Genomic DNA, 21,059 nt, shown 5'->3' with positions numbered 1-21,059 from the left:
AGCACCATGGGTCTGAAAGGATGTGTAGATTAAAGAAGCCAAGAGAAAATAAAAGAGCAGTGCACTGACTGCCCCAGAGCCCAGACACCAACATCAAATTATGTTTGGGATTATTTTTGATTCATGAAAAGCAGAAAATGAAACCAACTTCTAAGACTTAATTTGGAGGTGTGGAACAATATCCCTGCAGAAACACAGGAAGCTGCAATAAAGAAATTGGACATAGAAAAACAAATAACGTGCACCCCCAGTTTTGACTGGACATTAAATGGCCTCTGATATTTGCGCAGTACTGTATATTCTGTTCGTGTGCGATTCACATACACACATTTGAATCAAGTATACTGAATCACATTTCTTCAGCATGCTGACCATCTGGACACGATTTGAGCAGACTCGCCTTTTCGCGTTGGCCTCTCACCCGCGATGCTTGCCGAGCTTAGCCAAAGGGGTCAGCCTGTACTTCATCTTTGGGGGCCTAATGAGGAGTCAGTGGGACACCAGGGGGCTGACTTGCACACATTCTGGGGCGATACATCCCCCAGACCTGCTAACGCAGGCCAAAAAAAGCTCCCCGCAGAAAGTTGCTGGGTGAGCAAAAGACAAATCTTCCATGAGGAGGCAAGACAAACTGCAAAGAAAGAAAGTTCTGAGCAAAAGAAAAGGGAGGTGATATGAGGATAGCGTCAGTGGGTCATTATTCAGGGGTTTTGTCTTTTGGAAATTTTGTGAGCGCCACCGCTTTCCCTCTGCACCGTTAGGGTCCCCCAAGACAAAATGATATTGAGCTCGCGCTGTCTTCGCAGAGTGGGCTTGAATAATTGGTGAGAAAAGAAACGTGCCAGGTGTATTAGAAAACACAATACTTCATTGTGGGATCCTTACCTCAATCTATTTTCAGACTCACTCACTCTGCTGCTCCATGCCAGTTGATAAAGCCAGTTGGAATTGTAAAAGTTGTCTCCATCACTAATGAGCTGGAATACTTGGACCATGAATGTAGGAAAAATCAGCCCGGCTCTCTCTCTCTGTCTTGCAAAGTCTCCTCAGGTCAGTATTTCTTCTCTTGAGGCATGCAAACGAGCTCAGGTCCACAAACCCAATAGCTCACCACAACAAAACGTGCACCTTCCAGAGGTGAGGAGAAATTTGGATCTGTGAAGAGGACTTTGTTACCATAAACTTAATAATTATTGAATGGAAACTATTAGTATGTGGTTAGATTATTCAGGCTCTGCTGTGCTGTGCAAACGGGGACAGAAGACCTTCACTCTTAAAATGAAATGCTTCTTGGCTTAGGCTCATGGTCCTAGATAAAACCTTCAGTTGATACAGTACCTTTTAGTAGGAGATGTAGAGATAAATTTGGTAAACCGGTTGAAATTGTTCCTCAGGTATGAGTTTCGTGTCTCATAGTTGGAGGCCAGATTGTGCAGGACGCAAATATGATGAAGCATTTTATTTCTTTTTCTACCTTAAATAGTGCAGCACTTACTTTCAGGCGCTGTACGGGTGCCCTGATGTAACTGCTGCGCCATTTAACGTGGAATAGAAATTTCAAACAAAAAGCTGGGAAGTAAGAAACCATTGTTTAGCCTTGTAGAAACACTCGATCATCATGATGATCTCCATAGACAATCCACACTGCATCCACACCTCTAACAGACTCACTGTGATCTCACTGTAACTTCAGTCTAGCAGATCTATACCTGCACATATAGATGGACATCTTGCACATCTGTCCATATCTTGTATAATCTGGATATGTACATATCAGTATTCTAGCTTCTGTGTGCCCTGAGTCTCGTTTATCTACCTCTGACTCACAAATTGCAAACATGGTAATGTGTAAAACTGTACATATCATAGCTTATATAACTGTGCAAAACTGGACATTGGAAAATAGTGCAATATTAGTGTACATTAATGTGTATATTATGTATATGTGTATACACAAACACACACACACACACATTTTCTAATCCACTTATCCTTCTGGGTCATGGGGGAGCTGGAGCCTATCCCAGCAGTCATTGGGCAGAAGGCAAGATACACCTTGAACAGGTCGCCAGTCTATCGCAGGGCTATGTGTATATATTTAGGCCCAATCCCATTTCTTCTTTTTACCCTTACCCCTTATTTTTGGAACTGAGTTACAAGGGATGGTGGTTGAAATATTGCCCTATGAATTGGGACCCTCAAATTAAAAAAAAAAAAACAACATTACTTCATTAACAGCTACTAGCGCTGCTCTGTAGGCGACCCAGCCTGTCTGCAGTGACAGCAGAGGAGGGTAAAGTTCAGCTCCTCACTGCTGGGCTTTAGTTACATTTAGGGCATCATATGCCTTCAAAGAGGGGGGCAATTATTTATTATCGCCCACCCCTAATTCTTCAGTGATATGAAGTTGAAGTCAGATATTCACCAGATTTTTGTTTCAGAATTCTCACATTTGTGTGTTTCTTTGGTCTCTTTTTCAGCCAACTTGCCGGTTTTTCATTTTTTCTCATATCTCTCTGTTTGGAGTCTTTGAAAAACATCAGTTTGGAGGGCGATGTGGCCCTAACACTTCACCCTACCCCTCTATCTCAACAAGAACTGGGACACCCTAACCCTAGACGTGAACACGCAAAACAGAGGGCTAAGGGTTAAGTGGTAGGGGCGAAGGGTGAAATGGAATTGGGCCTTAGTTAAATGTGTGTATATATATATATATATTTCTTTTTTTATTATTATTTTTGTATTTAAGTTCTACAAAGGGGGCTACACACCTGAGACTTTCACTCACCTTCACACCTGTGTAAATGTGATGTGACAATAAATGTGATTTGATTCAGACGTGAAACAACAGTAAGCACCATTTTCGCTGGACTTGCAGGGCCAGTGTTAAAAAGCGAAATTGACATTGGTTTATTTACGTATTGATCAGCTCATCAGAAAGGAAAGAGCCATCCCAGAATAGCCACAGTTAACCTACAAAAATAGATTTACTAAAGCATCTGAAATAATTTTTTTAAAAAGTTAATAAAGGAACCGTCCATTTGGGGAGCCAGAAGTGGTCTTCCTCAGATTTTGCTCCTAAGAACCCCTTTTGGCGTCTTAATGTTAAAAAGTATAACTGTGTGATGCTGTAACACCATCTTCATCCAGTCAGCTTGTACATGCAAAAGCCTGTGCGCTTGTCTGATTTAAAGCGTGCAAAAACAGCCAGGTGCTGATATCATACATACCAATGTATCATAACACCATAGGCCTTTGAATAGCTCAGCTACTCTTTGATGGTGAAGGGAACTGGAAACAGGCAGAGTTGATTGAATTACTTCTATTTGTTTATGGCTATAGCTGTCTGACTGGCAAGTGCAGAACAGCCAGGCAACCGATGATAGAAGTGTTAAAGAACGTACTTTGGCAAAAGGTGTGCATTTTTCCGGGCCCGCTTCTGTTTTATTTTGTTCTTATTTGTTAGTTTATTTTCAGTCTTTGTGGTGTCCTGCAGTGAACTCTCAGCAAATAAAGCAAAGCACTGTGGTCCATTATGGCTTTAAAAGTTATAGGATCTTTTTTAAAGTGCCTTTTTACTTTGTGAGAGGATAAATGATTTAGAATGTGACATAATGACAGTGTGCATTTATTGACCATAGAACCAGAACACGCATATTCACGCTTGGCAGGTTGATTTAGAATAATAAATACACTCGCTGGGCACTTTATTAGGTACACCTACATTGTGTCTACATTTATTGTCCGTTTTATCAGCTCCACTTAACATACAGGTGTATTTTGTAGTTCTACAATTACAGACTATAGTCCATTCCATCTTTACCCTGTTCTTTAATGGTCAGGATCCTCACAAAACTACCACAGAGAAGGTGCTATTTGGGTGGTGGGTCATTCTCAGCACTACTGTGACACTGACGTGGTGGTGTGTGTTGCGCAGGTGCAAGTGGATCAGACACAGCAGTGCTGCTGGAATTCTTTGTGTCCACTCACTGTCCATTCTATTAGACACTCCTACCTTGTCAGTCCACCTTGTAGATGTCAAGTCAGAGACGATAGCTCATCTGCTGCTGCACAGTTTGTGTTGGTCATCCTCTAGTCCTTCATCAGTGGTCACAGGACGCTGTTGGCTGGATATTTTTGGTTGGTGGACTATTCTCGGTCCAGCAGTGACACTGAGGTGTTTGAAAACTCCAGCAGCACTGCTGTGTCTGATCCACTCATACCAGCGCAACACACACTAACACAGTTAGTATTGTTTGTCGGAGTCGACAGTCAGAGAGAGAGTCGAGTCATGTGCGAGGGGCACAGACTCAGATTTTTGGCCTCTTGATCGCATTTCAGACCAGTTGGAGTTTATCAAACGTTTGATTTTTTGACCCGACTCTGAGTGAAATCTAGTGTAAACTGGTCAACGACTCAATCTGAATGGACAGCCGATGAAAACTGAGGCCGTGTAAGAAGAAAATACAGCAAGTAAACAAAGAACAAGGGCGAAAAGTCTCTGATGTGTAGAGCGAAGCTTTTTAATGAGCTGAGTTTAAGGCACAATTGAGTTTATGTAGGTTTAAAACTCTAAAAATACCAAACTGATCACATTTAAATCCATGATCCACTTAAACATGTTTACCTGCTGCTTCTTTACTACATCAGCGCAAACGGCAGAGAAATGAGCAGCAGCAGCTCCACCTTTGTTTATTTGCTTCTTCTATTAACGGGACAACGCGAGAGTTCGCGAGAGTTCACGCGAGATTGCTTGAGTTCAGTGAGTTCCGTTCAGTTCAGCAGCAGGTGAAAAGTTGTGTGTGATCTCTAATCATTTAGTGTGGGTCCCCAGTGTTTCGGTCGCCCAAAGAAAGTCTGTAAAAACCAGTCTGACAGTGTAAGACACCCAGTCTTTTAGAATCTGTTCAGACTTTGAAAGTCGTGTAAAGAACCCAAGGCTTAAGCCAACTAGAATTAAAATAGGACAGTGCATAATTTTCTATATCGGTCCAGATCAAGGGCACCGAACTACAGATGTAAACGCACCCTTAATCTCTTCACTGGGATCTGGTGGTGAATCTGTAAAATACCTTATCCTTGAATAAAGTTAGGAGGAATATTGGTACGTTGATGCGAGTGCTCTTGTAAAAAATAACACTGCTTTCTTCCCTCAATCACAATGGCTCTGTACGTCAATGCGGAGGACCGGTTGGCGCTCCAGGGTAACCACCTCCTACACTAGGGGCACTGCAATACACAGCAGCTCGTAGATCTCACTCATGCAGTCATCACAGGGATGTTCGGACTCAAACATGTTTCATAACCCTCCTGCTAGGAAAGCTTAAGAGGTTGACGTGTGTTGGGCTGAGCTGCATGTGTGGGGAGATATCTGTGATATTCTAAAACCAAAGAAACCCACACACACCAGAATGATCAGGCACTGATACCATAAGTGCAATAAATATGTAGCTGATCTCAAAGCTACTGTACTGATGATGTTGCATGAAAATAGTGCTCAGAAGTGCAGTGGCCATGCATATGTCTACGTCAGGGTGGTATAGAGTCCACACGTTATATATTGTATTCTTTTGCGTTTATGTAATTTCACTTAGTCATCCTATTCAGGGATACAGTAAGTATGCTGTGAATGGAGGCAGCGCTCTGTGTGGGATGTCTGCCCTTATCCTCTTGACAGTGTGTATATTCTACTCATGCATACTCATATCGAGAACTCTTCCTCTCAGCTCAAAATAAAAGTATGTGTCCGGATGTATTTTTGCCTCAAAAAGAAAAATAAAAAACGTGTTTCTGTAGAAAAGGTTATGCAATCCATTCAGAAGTTATCTCTCAACTTAAAACCTCTTATCTTATGCAATACATGGGGCAGATGAATTACATGAGAGGTTTTAAGACTTGATATCACTGACTGTCTCAATGTCATGAGCCGTGTTGAAGGGGAGGGAGATTGGTGTCTTGCTCCGGTGGCATCAGTCATTCTAGTGTTGATGGGGAAAGGCCTTGCATTTATCAGAGAAGGGGCCCTGTATCCATGCCCCCGTCCAATCGGGACGCCAAGCTAGACAGATTAATTAACAGAAGGAGACACTTTCGTATGTGGATGATTTGCAGCAGCAGCAGGTCCGGCTTGCCATTAAGTGTGATATATGAAACTGCTTCTGGCCTTCGTACATCACCCTCTTCTAGCTCTAGGCCATGTTGCCTCTGAGCTGGCACCATCACTCTTGGAAGCATCACCTGACCTTTGTTTCACTGAGGAAAACCGGTAGAGGTCACTTTTGAAGGGGAATTTCCTTTGATTTATCGACATTTCTGCATACTTAAAACATCAAGATGGAAACAAAGTCATGAGGAGTGGTTAGATGTGAAATGCCTCATGGTGGAGTGTTACACCTCTAAGGGCTATTAATCACTCATACATTGCCCAATGCCTGAGATGATAGTTTTGAGATAAGATTTTGGCTTTAAATGTGTTTTTAAAACACTTGCAAAGCACAGAGGTACATGCAAGGTGGAGATACACATGCAGGGTGTTGTAAGGCAAAATAATGCCCATTGGAAACATATTTTTTGGAATTTACCACTATTTTATAATTGGCGTGATATAAAATATAGAACATACACCGATCAGGCATAACATTATGACCATCCATATGTCCATTTTATCGGCTCCACTTACTATATAGGTGCACTTTGTAGTTCTACAGTTACAGACTGTAGTCCATCTGTTTCTCTGATACTTTGTTAGCCCCCTTTTACCCTGTTCTTCAGTGGTCAGGACCCCCATGGACCCTCACAGAGCAGGTACTATTTGGGTGGTGGATCTTTCTCAGCACTGCAGTAACACTGACGTGGTGGTGGTGTGTTAGTGTGTGTCGTGCTGGTACGAGTGGATCAGACACAGCAGTGCTGCTGGAGTTTTAAACACCTCAGTGTCACTGCTGGACTGAGAATAGTCCACCAACCAAAAATATCCAGCCAACAGCGTCCTGTGGGCAGCGTCCTGTGACCACTGATGAAGGACTAGAGGATGACCAACACAAACTGTGCAGCAGCAGATGAGCTATCATCTCTACAAGGTGGACTGACAGGGTAGGAGTGTCTAATAGAGTGGACAGTGAGTGGACACAGTGTTTAAAAACTCCAGCAGCACTGCTGTGTCTGATCCACTCATATCAGCGCAACACACACTAACACACCACCACCACGTCAGTGTTACTGCAGTGCTGAGAAAGATCCACCACCCAAATAGTACCTGCTCTGTGAGGGTCCATGGGGGTCCTGACCACTGAAGAACAGGGTAAAAGGGGGCTAACAAAGTATCAGAGAAACAGATGGACTACAGTCTGTAACTGTAGAACTACAAAGTGCACCTATATAGTAAGTGGAGCTGATAAAATGGACAATGAGCGTAGAAACAAGGAGGTGGTCATAATGCTATGCCTGATCAGTGTATATAACATCTGAAAGCTCAGAAGATACATGTAGGTTTACTGCTTGTTTTTGATATCTAGAGCTGTAAGTTTCTCTACAATTAATCATTTTACATCAAACCACGTTCAATTGCTTTGTCATCTCAACAAGACAATTATGCAGAAAATTTGTGAAATTCTTCTTATAAATAGCTTGAGAAATAAAGACAAGATGATGCAAACTAAAAATAAGGCTGTCTACATTTAGACAGGACAGAATGTTGACATTTTTAGGTGATGAGCTGTATTTTGTATGTTTCCATTAGAATTTTCCATATTCTTCCAAATTGGCAGCAGCTAAATAATGCCTGGCTTTGGGAGAAGATGAGGTATATTTGTACAGTATAATCCAAAAGAGAGCGGTTTAGTCAGACAGCTCTTTCTTCCTTTAGTAGAATGGAACTGGCTTTTACATATGCATTATATGACCCCTGTAGCACTGATGTCCACACTTGGTCTATACCATTTTAACTTGAAACCAGAAATAAAATCGATCCAAGGCCATTTTAATTGGTCTCCAAGATTGCCGAGATGTCAGTCTTAAAGAGAAAGCGTACAACTGCTGATCATGACAATGTGAAAAGGATATATGTGCATATATTTCTCCAGCCACATCCTTTTGTCATGGTATTCTAATTTGTCTTGCGCACAAACATGACCTTTCAGTGTCGGGTTGGAAGAGTGTTGAAAATGAACATTACCTTAGGACATTCTGTGTCTTTTTATAGCCCTTATCATAAACATTGCGTCAACCTGCATAGCGAATATCGGTACATAAAAATGTACCAAGCCTTTGTGCAGTAAAAACATTCGCCCTCGTGCCTCAAACTCATGATTTGTCTTGGTTGGTGAATGCATATTTTCCTATGTCAGGCATGGAAGAAAATGAAAACAAAACGAACCAAAAGTTAATGTTTCAGGTGCTATAAATACCAGTGGCTTTTCTGCCCTGCTATTTTTAGTGCTCACACTGGCTTCCAGACATCAACGTCACACAGTTTCCTCACTCACACTCAGGCAGCTCTGTCTGTTGCAATCGAGTCTAAGATCAGGAAGTACAATACACAGAGAACATGTTCAGCATCTTATCTTCACAAACACTAAATTCACTTGTGATTGTATTTAAATTTTGTTGTAATTTGAAGCTTTATAGTTGATTGTGCTTCAGCCACATTTGTCTCTTCTTTTATAATGTATATGCATGTGACAACAGAATGCTAAATAAAAAAGCAACAAAGGAAGAAAAAATGGCAGTAGTTTCTTCATAGCTTGCCCTTTAGACGCCCACGCACACATGACGTTGAACGTCACTTGCGTTCCACAGGCTATTTTTACACACTTGTGTCTTTTTAGGAACTGAGTGGGCATGGTTGTTAATGATGACTCATGGATTGAGGGAGGGTGGTAGCTCCTGTTTCAGTTCATTGAAGATTCTCAACATGCTCATTAGACCAGATCATTACTTCTCTTTTTAGTGCTTGTGTAAAGTATGATATTTATGCACAGTTAATGAAAAATATTTTGTACTTTATACTAAAAGTATAAAGTGTATACTTTGTGTAACTTAACTATATTTAAGACAATCTTTTTCTTCTTTCTGTGTCTCTTACAGATAATTAGAGGACATTCAAGAGAAGAGGAAGGCAACAGAACTTGAATGAAGCGAGAAGATAATGAATATAACCATGCCAAAAGAGTGATTGATGGAAAGGAAGTGGGTTGATGATTGTAAAAACACATTTTGGAAATTCAAATGTGGAGCGAGTCTCAAGAAATGGAAATGGAGGACTTTTTCTGTAGATGTCTTTGTTAGTAAATCATCTGGCATGACTACATACTTGAATGCAATTTAACGAACGGCACCTTGAGGAACCCAGTTGAAATACAGCAAAAAATGGAGCCACGTGGAACAGATGCCAGCCAAAAATGCAGCAAGGAACCACGTGAGAAGAACCCTTTACAGAGAAAATGGGTTTCTGAGCCCTCTACTGGTACAAAAAGAAGCATTTATGCAGAATCGGAGGGTAAAAGACATTTGCACCATGAAAATCTCCAGAGTGGTGCCAGTGGGACAGGTATCGCAGGCTCTGGAAAGTTGCTTTTAAATGCAGTGTCTCAGTCATCTCAAGAAAGTCAGTTCTTTCCCCGGTCTTACTCCTTCCAGTTACCACATTCATACCCACAGCAGCCCATGCAGAAGCCTTTTCTGACTGGTACTAAGCCACAGCCTGGTTTGGAGGCCCATGCTTGGCCATTCCCAGGACAATTGCAGTCGCTGCCACCGGATGATATGTTTCCTGTGCACTCGCGCTCTCACGGAGTCTTTCCCCGTCAGAAGTCTCCGAGTTTACCTAGTGCTTTTGGCCAGTATTCCCAATCAGGCTCTGAACAACAAGAAGAAGGACACAAGAAGGAACAGAAACCTAAGAAGCCAGGGAAGTACATTTGCCAATACTGTGGAAGGGCATGCGCTAAGCCCAGTGTGCTTAAAAAACACATCCGGTCGCACACAGGGGAACGTCCCTATCCTTGTGGCCCCTGTGGTTTTTCATTCAAAACCAAGAGCAATTTGTATAAGCATAGAAAGTCTCATGCTCATGCTATTAAAGCAGGACTTGTTCCATTCTCTGAGCTGGCTACTCGCACAGACATTGATCAGGCATCGTCAGTTGGTGAGGCAGAGGTACATTCTGATGGAGAGCAAAGTACTGACACTGATGAAGAAACCGCAGATGTGGCGATGTACCCAAACAAAAGTAGCCCAGTACCCCAGATATCATTTGAGTCTGACAAAAGCACAATGGAAAAGGGTGGAGAACCAGCATATGCAGACTCAGCGGAAGAGCTGGCCATGGCGTCTATGAAAGTGCCTCTCTTAATTGTCCCAAAACAGGGGCTTCCATCAACAACCATAGAGTGTACTCCATTCACAGAAATGAAGGGATCTCACATTGGAGGACAACTGATCCGAGGAGATGAGTCACATACTATTAAACAGAGGCTTGCTTTAAGGCTAAATGAGAAAAAGGGCCAGGACTCAGAACAGTCTCTGAATCTCTTGAGTCCGCACAGCAAAGGCAGCACAGATTCTGGCTATTTTTCTCGCTCAGAGAGTGCTGAACAGCAGATTAGCCCACCTAACACGAATGCAAAGTCATATGAGGAGATAATGTTTGGAAGAACTTGGTATTACAGGCCTAACTCCAGATCTAGACAGGCCATTACAGTGAGCATGGCTGCTTCTGCCAGTCAGGACCCACACAACAAGTCTTGTGCCATGATGGAGCTGGACATGGGAAAGATATCAGAGGATCACATATTTTTCAGAGGAGGTTCTGCAGAATCACACATGGTTGCAGGCTGCGACCCTAAGCTGTATCCCGGAGGCCCTTGCCAAAGCAATGCAGGTCTCCTAGAGGCTCCTTCTGAATCAGGGACACTCATAAGAAGTAACTCAATGCCCACACCTTCCCCAACCAACCTAAATGTTCCACCAGGCCTGAGAGGGAGCCACTCGTTTGATGAGATGATGTCTCCAGATGACGTATTTTATCCAGGAGCAGCCGGTCTAAGGAGGCTTAGGAGGCAGGCCGCCTTTGAGCATGGGGAATCTGACAATTATGGAAAGATAACAGGCCCGGCACTGAAAGTGAGCGAGAGAGGTCTGTTGATGTCTGAGGTCAAAGGTTCAGGATCAGAGCTCGCTTGTCCAGAAATACGCACAGCATATGGCACCTATGGTACGAAGGTTGGAATGTCAGAGTTGACCACTAGAAAACGGCGTAAAGAAAAGAGTGTTGGTGACGAGGAGGATTGTGCTGGGCAGTATGATGACAGTCAAAGTGGTTCTGTTGAAACAGTTGGAGACTATGATCTAAAACCAGGAAGCCAAGAATCTTCAAGGGCTACTCCAACAGGTAAAGGATCTATGTACAGTGGCTATAGCCCATCAGAAAGTTTTGATAAAGGTACCAGTGTATGTCCAGAGGAGGTGGTGCTTGTTCAAGATCCTGACAGAAAGGCCGTTGGCAATGTTATATCTGTTATTCAACATACTAACTCACTTAGCAGGCCTAACTCGTTTGAAAAGTCAGAGTCAATTGAACATCCATCTTACCAGCCAGAAAAACCAACTGGTCAACTCTCTGAACAATCTGATACAGAGAACATTGAAGATGTGCAGAGTCCTGATTCTCTTCTGAGATCTGAAAGCATGGAACATCAGCAACAGAGTGACAGTGAATTAGCATCTTCTGCATCTAGCCAGCAATATCACATGCCTCACAAACTAGTACGGCAACCCAACATTCAAGTGCCTGAAATCAGGGTAACAGAAGAACCTGATAAGCCTGAAAAAGAACCGGAGGCGCCACCTAAAGAACCGGAGAAACACGTGGAAGAATTTCAGTGGCCACAACGGAGTGAGACTCTTTCCCAACTCCCGGCAGAAAAATTGCCCCCAAAGAAAAAACGTCTGCGTCTTGCAGATATGGAGCACTCATCTGGGGAATCAAGCTTTGAGTCTACTTGCACCAGTCTTTCAAGGAGTCCAAGTCAAGAGAGCAACCTGTCCCATAGCTCAAGTTTCTCAATGTCTTTTGATAGAGAAGAAAGCATGAAATCTGTCTCACCAACTAAGCAAGATGAGTTTAGTAAACAATCCGAATTTTTAACTGTACCAGGGAGTGGTCATTCTCTGTCAATACCAGGCCATCATCACAAGGAGATGCGGCGCTCTTCATCGGAACAAGCACCTTGCGCTTTGCCTACTGAGGTACCAGAAATTCGTAGCAAGTCATTTGATTATGGAAGTCTTTCAACATCTTCAAGACAAGGGGAGGTATACGCCAGTGCATCAGCCATGAAGGAACGCAGACGTGGATACCTAGTTAGACAGGCATCTCTAAGTGTGTACCCTGAAGTTGTACTTCAAGAGCAAGGTTCTGAGTTGAACATCAAGCAGGAGCATTCTGATCCACACGGGTCACCGTCATCTTGGCAGGGCACCTCATCTCACTCTGCAGTTGGCAGTGACCTAGGAAGACCCAAAAGAAGTGGCCAGCCTGTTCTTGGATCACATCAGTTGTTGCAGCAGAGCATCAGTGAAGACAGCCAATCAGAAGACCTACTGCAGAAGTCCCCTCACTTGCCTGGGCAACTGTCATCAGACAGCGAGGCTTCAGTACATGAGCACATGGGCCAGGATGTAATGCAGACCTCACTTCAGAGTAGCTTGGCATCATCTGCCTTTTTGCCATTTCAGACAGTGTTCTGGCATCCTGAATCAACACAACGGCCCAAACAGCATGTGTCTTTCCAAACACATCAGCTACCAAAACTACATATCAGACAGCCAAATATGCAGCCAATGCTACAGAAATCTCACCAACCCATTCATCAAATCCAGGGGCAAAGTGACATAAAGATTGATGGAGCAAGTCAAAGTTATCCATATCTCTTAAGAGCCTCTCCACAGAATGTTGGAGCTTTCTCATCAAAGGTGCTCACAACAAGCTCAGTTTTCTTACAACAAGTTCAGCCAGTCTTTGCCACTCAGAATGTAGGTTCACAGTCATCACTCCCTGGAATGATGGTCCCTGTTAGGATCCAAACAAATGTGCCATCGTATGGTAGTGTTATGTACACAAGTGTTTCACAGATTCTTGCTACTCATGCTCAGAGCAGTACATCTGTCAGAATAATATGCTCAGACAATGCATCTACTGGTTCTCTGGGCATGTCCTCAAAACACCCTATAGGCTTCAATTTATCCAAGATATTAGGCCATTCAGAAACATCTTTGCAATATCCACTTTGGAAAGTTCCAGAACCATTACCTGGGAGACTGAATACAGGCATACCTTTGTCTTTGACATCAGGAACTATCTCAACTACAGATGCCTCCTCCAATATTGGAGGGAGTAAGAGAATGCTGTCCCCAGCCAGTAGTCTTGAACTCTTTATTGAGACCAAACAGCAAAAACGGGTCAAGGAAGAAAAGATGTATGGCCAAATAGTAAAAGAGCTAAGTGCGGTAGAGCTGAGTAACTCAAGCGCATCGAAAGATAGTGACGCATCTCCACAGTCTGATCTTTTAAAGAGAGACGACTCAGTAGATGATCAGGAGAGGATGTCCTCATCTCCACCAGCTAATTTTCCACCATCTAAGTTCCCTGTGCGCCCCTGTGCATCTCATTTACCTGATGTGCCGCCCGCAGAGAGCTTCACCCCACCTCTCCAAATTGTTACCAATACTTCTAAAAGAGCAGAGTCCCCAGAGGAGCTTGATGTAGACGATTCCACTCCAGAGGCGAGCTCAAGCCCACAGTCAATGGTCTCTTCAAGTGATACTCAAGAAGAGCTAAAGCAGACCATGGGCAGTAAGATCCCTGTAAACATGCTGGTTCAACTTGCTGCTAGTCAGAGTGGCGGTGTGGTTGGGAGCACTCTTTTGCTCACTGATCTGGCAGATGTTCAGCAGTTCTTTCAGTTTCCGAGCCTTCGCACGACAACAAGCGTCAGCTGGTGCTTCCTCAATTACACCAAGCCAAACTATGCTCAGACAACTCCTTTAACCTCTGTTTATGGCTCTTGGTGTGTCAGCTCCTATAATCCTAACCCACTCAGTCTCAGCACCAAGGCAACCCTGGCATTGCTCCGTTCTAAACAGAGGAGGAACACAGAAACTTATACAATGGCTGCTATGTATCAACCAGGGACTGGAAAACTCGTTTCATCCCTGCTGTGGAAGCAGAACCTTGAACAGGTAATACGTCTTTATTGAATACAAATCAAAGTTAAACCAATAATCAAATCAAAGTAAACATTTTTTTGGATTAATATGAATGTTTATAATGTCCAGTGAGCACACAGTTTGACTTGTGGACATTTTTGCGAGTTCATGTCTATTTCACTTATGTTCTCTTATGTTTAGAATTCGGCTACATATTCTACATTTTGTTTACATTTTTAGATGAAGCCAGAGCTCATGCAGCTGGATGTTGGCAAGTTTGGGAAGAAAATGAAGGGGGTGAACTCAAGAGACAGAGGGAAAGAAGACCATGGAGAGAAAGAGGCTTCCTCAAAGCAGCATGAACCCACTCGCATTAAAATCTTTGAAGGAGGGTATGTGGAAATGTGTGTCGATATCCAGAGTATCCAACTGCATGCATTTGGTTTGAGTTTGGCTCTCTCTTTGGAAAATTAATTAAATATTAATGCTGTGAGGCACACATTGCAGCTTAGAAATGGTATTCCCATTAAAACATTATTGTACATTTTTAATTTGTAGCACCTCAAACATGAGATTAAAAAGTGTAGAACGCCATAAAAAGACATTGATTTAACATGAAAAGATTCGTCGTCACTGAAGAAATCTGTTCGGCAGTATATTTTGCTGTATTTTGGAAATATTTTGACTATGCATTTCACATAAAATATAAAGTATCTGAATTTATAACCATGAAAGGTCAACGTGGACTCTTGCATTAAGGCAGCTGTGCAAATGTTTATATTTAAATCAGTTGAGCTTGGAATAAGAGTTGGGTTCCTTTGTTATAAAAACAAGTCTTAATGATATAAAGGAGTCTTAATGATGTGCGTGAAATTAGCTCCTATAAACATTCACTTACGTACATGAAGCCACCTTATAATGTTAATAAGTCATGTTTTAATTTTAGGTACAAATCCAATGAGGACTATGTTTACGTGCGAGGCCGAGGTCGAGGGAAATACATCTGTGAGGAGTGTGGGATCCGCTGTAAGAAGCCAAGCATGTTGAAGAAACATATTCGCACACACACTGATGTCAGGCCATATGTCTGCAAGTTCTGCAACTTTGCTTTTAAAACAAAAGGTGGGTTTCCTCTTTCATTTTTATTAACTGCATATATGAAAATGTCTAGGATCAAACCAAACTTGATAGTTTAAAGGAAGACATGGACTGCAGCAAAAATGTTTAAGTTAGAAATGCAGACATTTGTACAGACATTCGTCTGCAGAAGCAAGGTGAACTTTAATTCCCATTAAATGTTGTTAAATTGGAAGGCCAGACGTCTCCTTGCCCAATCCAAGGCAGTCCTTTAAAACTCTTCAACTGTGGTTTCAGGAAACCTAACAAAACACATGAAGTCAAAGGCCCACATGAAGAAGTGCTTGGAGCTGGGGGTGTCAGAGACATCTGTGGATGATGCGGACGCAGAGGAAACTGGTATGAATCAGTCACTGAGCACATTATGTTGAGAGCAGCCAATAATGTGATAAATACTGTGCCTTGCACATTGCAATAGTGCAGGACTATTAGCTTAATGAAAAAAGAAGCTCAGCCACTGCCAGGTTTTATATAAAACGCCCAAATTAAAATCTGCAATAAATGTTCCCATTTGAAACACATCAATTCAAGCAGAGTGGGAAAGAATCCTAGTGCCCTCTTCAGTCCAGTTAAATAATTTTGGCTACCATGCACGCATTTAAGTGTCGGCCCCACTGTGGGGAGAATGCAAGTTATAAACTGGGATACTGGAATTGCAAGATCCCAGGCGATACCTCAGACATCCAAGGCCAGAAGTCCAAGAGAGCATAATTGGCCTCACTTTCACCAGGTGAGAAAGATGACTTACTCTCGCCACCAGTCACTCAGCCCAACGCTAGCCAACATGAGCTTCTGTTAGCTGACAGAATTGGCAGTGAGCGTTCTCCTCCAAGTGTATTCAACTGTCTAATGTTGTTACATTAGCAGCATTGAAAAAGATGCAGTGGCCGGCCTCAAGTGTTTCAAAGGAAGCATATGCAAACCTCCAGTGTTCCAGTCTAGTAGCATTGTAATATGACTAAATGTGGGGACTCAATTGGGTAAAAAAAATCCCCGAAAAATTGATATGTGAAAGACATGATATTCCATGTGACACTTTGATACGGAGACATGCTAATTTTGTTATACCCTTTGTGCACTGTTAAAAATTCACGTTTTGTGTGTTTCAGATCCCACTGAGGAGGTCCAGAGGGAACCTGGGAAGATTGGCATATTGGAAATCATGGCGAAGCACCAGTTCTCTGACGCTGATGATTCGGACGGGCCTGAAGAGGACGGAGATGAGGTGGACGAGGATGAAGAAGATGACGACGATTATGATGGTGATTCAACACCAAAGACACGCTCTCGAAGCACAAGCCCCCAGCCCTATGTCATCCCCTCACACTCTGTCACTGCAGTTGCTGCATCCCAAGAGGGCTCGTCTGAGCTTTTAGGCTCGGCCCCCAAGCAGCCTCTCTTCGGCTATTTTACTAGCCTACCCAGTATTCAAATCACACAGCTCGTGCCTAGTGAGAAGGCTGGGGAGGCCCAGATGGCAGAATACCAGAAACTCCTGCAAGGTGCTCTAGGTGAAGACTACAGAACTAGACTGGAAGTGCCTAGCTCCATGGATGAAGATTTTGGCTTGTCTCCAGAACACAGCTCATCCTCCTTTGACTTTTCCCCATCTCGTCTGTCATCGCCTGGCTGTGACTCCTCACCTCTTCGAGAGCCCTCGCCCAGTAGAAGATACTTGTCTCCAAGGCGGGACCTTTCCCCACGGGGTCGTTTGTCACCAAGACGGGAGGCATCCCCCCTTAGGCCCCTCTCCCCCAGGAGAGATGTCTACCGAAGGGATCTTTCTCCTAGAAGGGATCTGTGCTCCAGAGGCCACCTTTCGCCCATCTCTCATGCAGGGAGGCCAACGTCTCCAGGAAGGGACCTCTCCACCAGGCGTGAGCTGTCTCCCAGGAGCCGCCACAAGGGCATAATCAGACCGTTGTCCCCCAGGAGAGGACTTCACCACCACAGTGGTCCTTGGACCCTAAACCAGCATCCACTTGGAGAGATGATTTCAGCGGCTCAAAAGAGCAGAAGCCACTCAGAAATAGAAATGGTATGTGATTATTTCTTAGATATCATTAAATCATGTTAATAATTGAAATCATGATAGTTATGATTGGCATACTGTAGCTGTACAAAGTGTTCAGGTGTTAAAAACCTTAATGAGAAAGAATCTGTAGTCTGGAAAACAATGACTTTCTGTGACAATTGTAACACTCAGATATGGCATGAATTTTGTAGTAGTTTTTACCCATCATGATACTGGACAGGATGTTCTGTGTATACTTGGTTGATTATTCACGTCAGTGAAAATTGCTTGTTTCCACTGAACTGACATTTAAAAGATGAATGAACAGTGTCTATAAGGTAAACTTGGTATTTGTCGCTGTTCTATCTGTGTCGTCTTTTAGTGGTTTCTTTTCAAGAATCCCAGTGTATAAAAAGACATTTTTAATTGGGCTCATTTAGACAGAAATATTTTCTGAGTGGACGTGAATAGCACAGTTTCTTTTTATTAGTGGTTATTTCTGTAACTTAACCTTTTGTCAACAAAGACACCAAAAAGACTGCATGTTGATATTTACTGGAATTTTCCTGAAAATGTGTTATATGCAGAGTTATAACTCAATCCCTTCACTATCAATCTTTCAGGATCCAAGAAAGAACTGTCATCACCAAGGAGATAGCACCGAGTCTCCCTGCGCACGCCAGGGGCTGTTTAGCCACCTTCCCCTTCACTCCCAGCAACAGGTCCGCACGCCATTGCCCATGATTCCGATTGGTGGCATTCAGATGGTACACTCCGTCTCAGGCCTGGCCCACCCCACCCGTCTCCCTCTTCAGAAGAGCACTTCAGAGGAGTCCAACACCAGCGAGGTGTCCTTCCATCTCACAGAGGGCCGTGGGGCTAACAACAGCAGTCGAGGAGGTGCAGAGGATTCAAGTCAACCTCAGGAGAAGGCGGCGTCCCCCAAGTCTACATCCTCAGCCCCCTCGCCGTCTTCTCAGAATTCCAGAGAAGATAGCAAGGAGCTGGGTGACAAAGAAAGCAGGCAGGAGGAGAGCATCCAGACATGCACTAAGGCCATCGCTTCTTTACGCATTGCTTCAGAGGAGCCTCTAGAAAAGCTGGCTGGTCCTGTTGAGCAGTTCCACCAGTCTCATTCTCCCACAGCCCAACAAGAAAGTGCACCGAGCAGGCTTCAGCACTTCAGTAGCCCAGAGATCAGGCATCCCTCACACCCCGGCACCGAAAGTGGCGTGTCGGCCACATCAAAGACGCCCGCAGCAGGCCAATCCCCTCTGTATAGCGCGGAGGCGGCGGAAAAATCGCCCGGCCAACAGGGCCATGGCGAAAAGCCAGCCAGCACAAAGAAAGACAAAGAGTCGACAAAAGACAACACTGACAACAGGTGAACAATGTCAAAAGGGAGGGGCAGCAAATTACACTCATACAGTACGTTTACACACACAAACACACATACAGTCACCTCTCACACTCAAGCAGTCTTTAAACAAGCAAACTGATTAGATATTCAATAGTTTCAATGTACATGTACAGCGTAGCATGCCTTTTATAACCTGGTTTGCTATTTCAACTATGATTACTTTCTTATTTAAAATTTCAGAGAATATATGTTAACTTATACCTGTATATGAGCCTGACCAAAATTGCTTATGGACTCTGTCTGGTACTTTTAAATGTACAGATGTGTGTGCCTTTTTCTTTACTTTTTTTGCTTATATTCTTATAAGCATATGAAACAGGAAGACGTGTAAATATATCAAGTTTTGTGTATCTGCTTTGTATTAAATGCAATTTGCCGTCTTTTTGGACACCCGGGTCTGAATGATGTGAAGTATCAATATATGTAAGGTTGCACTAAAACATATTTTTATATGAGTGAAATTAAATGGCTTTTTTGTGTACAGCAGCAATTCTATAATACTATTTATTGTATCATGTTTCATAAATTGTACATTTTTCTTAATGTCGTGGATGCCTTTTCTATGTAAAGCATGGGTTTTTGCTATTGCATAATTAGAGCAAAATTATATATACTATAAAATGGCATTATATATTAGAAATATGTTATTGATATACTTCTAAGTAAACCTGTTTTACTTGGAAATATACATACACACACACACACACACACGAACACACACACATATACATTATATATATATATATATATATATATATATATATATATATATATATATATATATATATATATATAATTTAAGTAAACATATGTTTATACTCTATCTCATATACATACAGACTATATATCTGCACTTATGTTTTAGATTGACACCCATATACAGTACGGTAGTTAGCTCCAAGTGCTTGTGCCCTCCTCTTTCCTGTCTGCTAAAGAGGCTACACTAGTTGTGATTTCATTGCTCTTTTATGTAGAACTGTCAAGCATTAAGTGAATCAACTTGTCCACTTGTGCATTTCCTCCAAAGCATACTGAAGTAGTCGTGAAATATTAAAGGTATTTTGATCTTCTGTGAATCATGTCGCTTGAAGTACTTGATTTATTGATTAGTATGGGGAACATTCCAGCAGATGTAAATATTGAATGCCCATAACTCTGTATGCTCATAATCATACGTTCATACATGGGAGGAGTTCATCATGGGCCATGCCATCAGTCCAAAAACCATTTTTTTTTGTATAATTTGGAAAACTCCAATATTAAAATGCACCTTATATTTCTTAAATCTTTCAGAAAGAAAAAAGGAATCCCATGCTATATCAGTTTTAACAGTGGGATTTTTGAAATACAGATGCTTTTTCGAAAAATCTGTCTGTGTTGAAACACCTTAACTGAACTGGAGTCCAGAGCCAGAGCACTCTCCTGTATATATCTGTAATTTGTATTACGTGTATATGATCTATGTAACTTTCTCCTTGGACATTTTTTTTGTCAGTAGTCTCTGGTATTCACTTTTAACTGTATTAACATGTTGTTAAAACCTAAGGTATCAAAAGCACAAATCATTGTAAGGAAAAAAAAAGATATAAAAATGGGTAACTTTGTGATGTCCAGTGCGAAATATCATATCCAATTTTGACAATGACAATACAGGTTTTAAAAAAAAAGCAAAAAAAAACAAACAAACAAAGAAACAAACAAAACAAAAACAACCAAAAAAAAACTTGAGGATTGTTGTTTTCAAATAAATACAACTATGACAACTTTGCATGTCCTTGATGCTTTAATTGTCTCCAGTTGTCTCCTGAATGAATGGTCTATTATTACGATAAACGTTTGTTTTAGTACAAATAACCCATTTAAATTAAATCTTTATCCAAAATACGTGTGCAAACTTATCTGTCAAAATTCCGTCTCCAGCTCTAACGTGATGCATGTGTGAAGGTTTTGAGATCTAATTACAGAGCCTACAGTTCCTCAAACACACTTGGATGACTAATTTTAGCCCATCACTGGTTTTGATCAGCAGGTAGCATACAGTACATTCATCTCGGCTGTAATACAAACTGACATAAATAGGTTGATTTGATTCATTTTTGAATTTTACTGCTTAGATCAACCCACGTTTGTTCTCCGTTGGTGTTATTATAACCCTCCCTTTTAAAGGCTTCAGATTCAGCGGCCTGTCTGTAAACTTTGACACACTTATTCTGTTGGTTTTTACTGATGTTTTCGTTTTAATGTTCAGGAAAGCCACATTCAAAGCAGCAACCTTTCACTACC

At 42.2% G+C, this 21,059-nt stretch overlaps 1 protein-coding gene across 4 annotated transcripts in view; it reads left to right on the top strand.

Annotated features, from left to right (window-relative positions):
- hivep2a (HIVEP zinc finger 2a) overlaps positions 1 to 19,494 on the top strand; it is a 140,295-nt gene extending 120,801 nt beyond the window's left edge. For 3 of the 4 annotated variants that reach the window (XM_036581216.1, XM_036581215.1, XM_036581213.1), the window contains 6 exons: positions 9,085 to 14,238; positions 14,446 to 14,597; positions 15,152 to 15,327; positions 15,580 to 15,681; positions 16,452 to 17,380; positions 17,980 to 18,744. In XM_036581216.1, the coding sequence (XP_036437109.1) occupies positions 9,367 to 14,238; positions 14,446 to 14,597; positions 15,152 to 15,327; positions 15,580 to 15,681; positions 16,452 to 17,380; positions 17,980 to 18,744 (6,996 nt within the window). In that variant the 5' untranslated portion in view covers positions 9,085 to 9,366. Of the gene's footprint in view, positions 1 to 9,084; positions 14,239 to 14,445; positions 14,598 to 15,151; positions 15,328 to 15,579; positions 15,682 to 16,451; positions 17,381 to 17,979 lie in introns of those variants that run through there. The other variant, XM_036581217.1, reaches the window with a different exon arrangement.
- Positions 19,495 to 21,059: the final 1,565 nt, after the last annotated feature.

This window comes from Colossoma macropomum, unplaced genomic scaffold, assembly GCF_904425465.1.
Source record: "Colossoma macropomum unplaced genomic scaffold, Colossoma_macropomum, whole genome shotgun sequence".
Classification (NCBI taxonomy): domain Eukaryota; kingdom Metazoa; phylum Chordata; class Actinopteri; order Characiformes; family Serrasalmidae; genus Colossoma; species Colossoma macropomum.
Note: the sequence above shows the minus strand (reverse complement) of the source record. Positions and strands in the feature narration are given on the sequence as shown.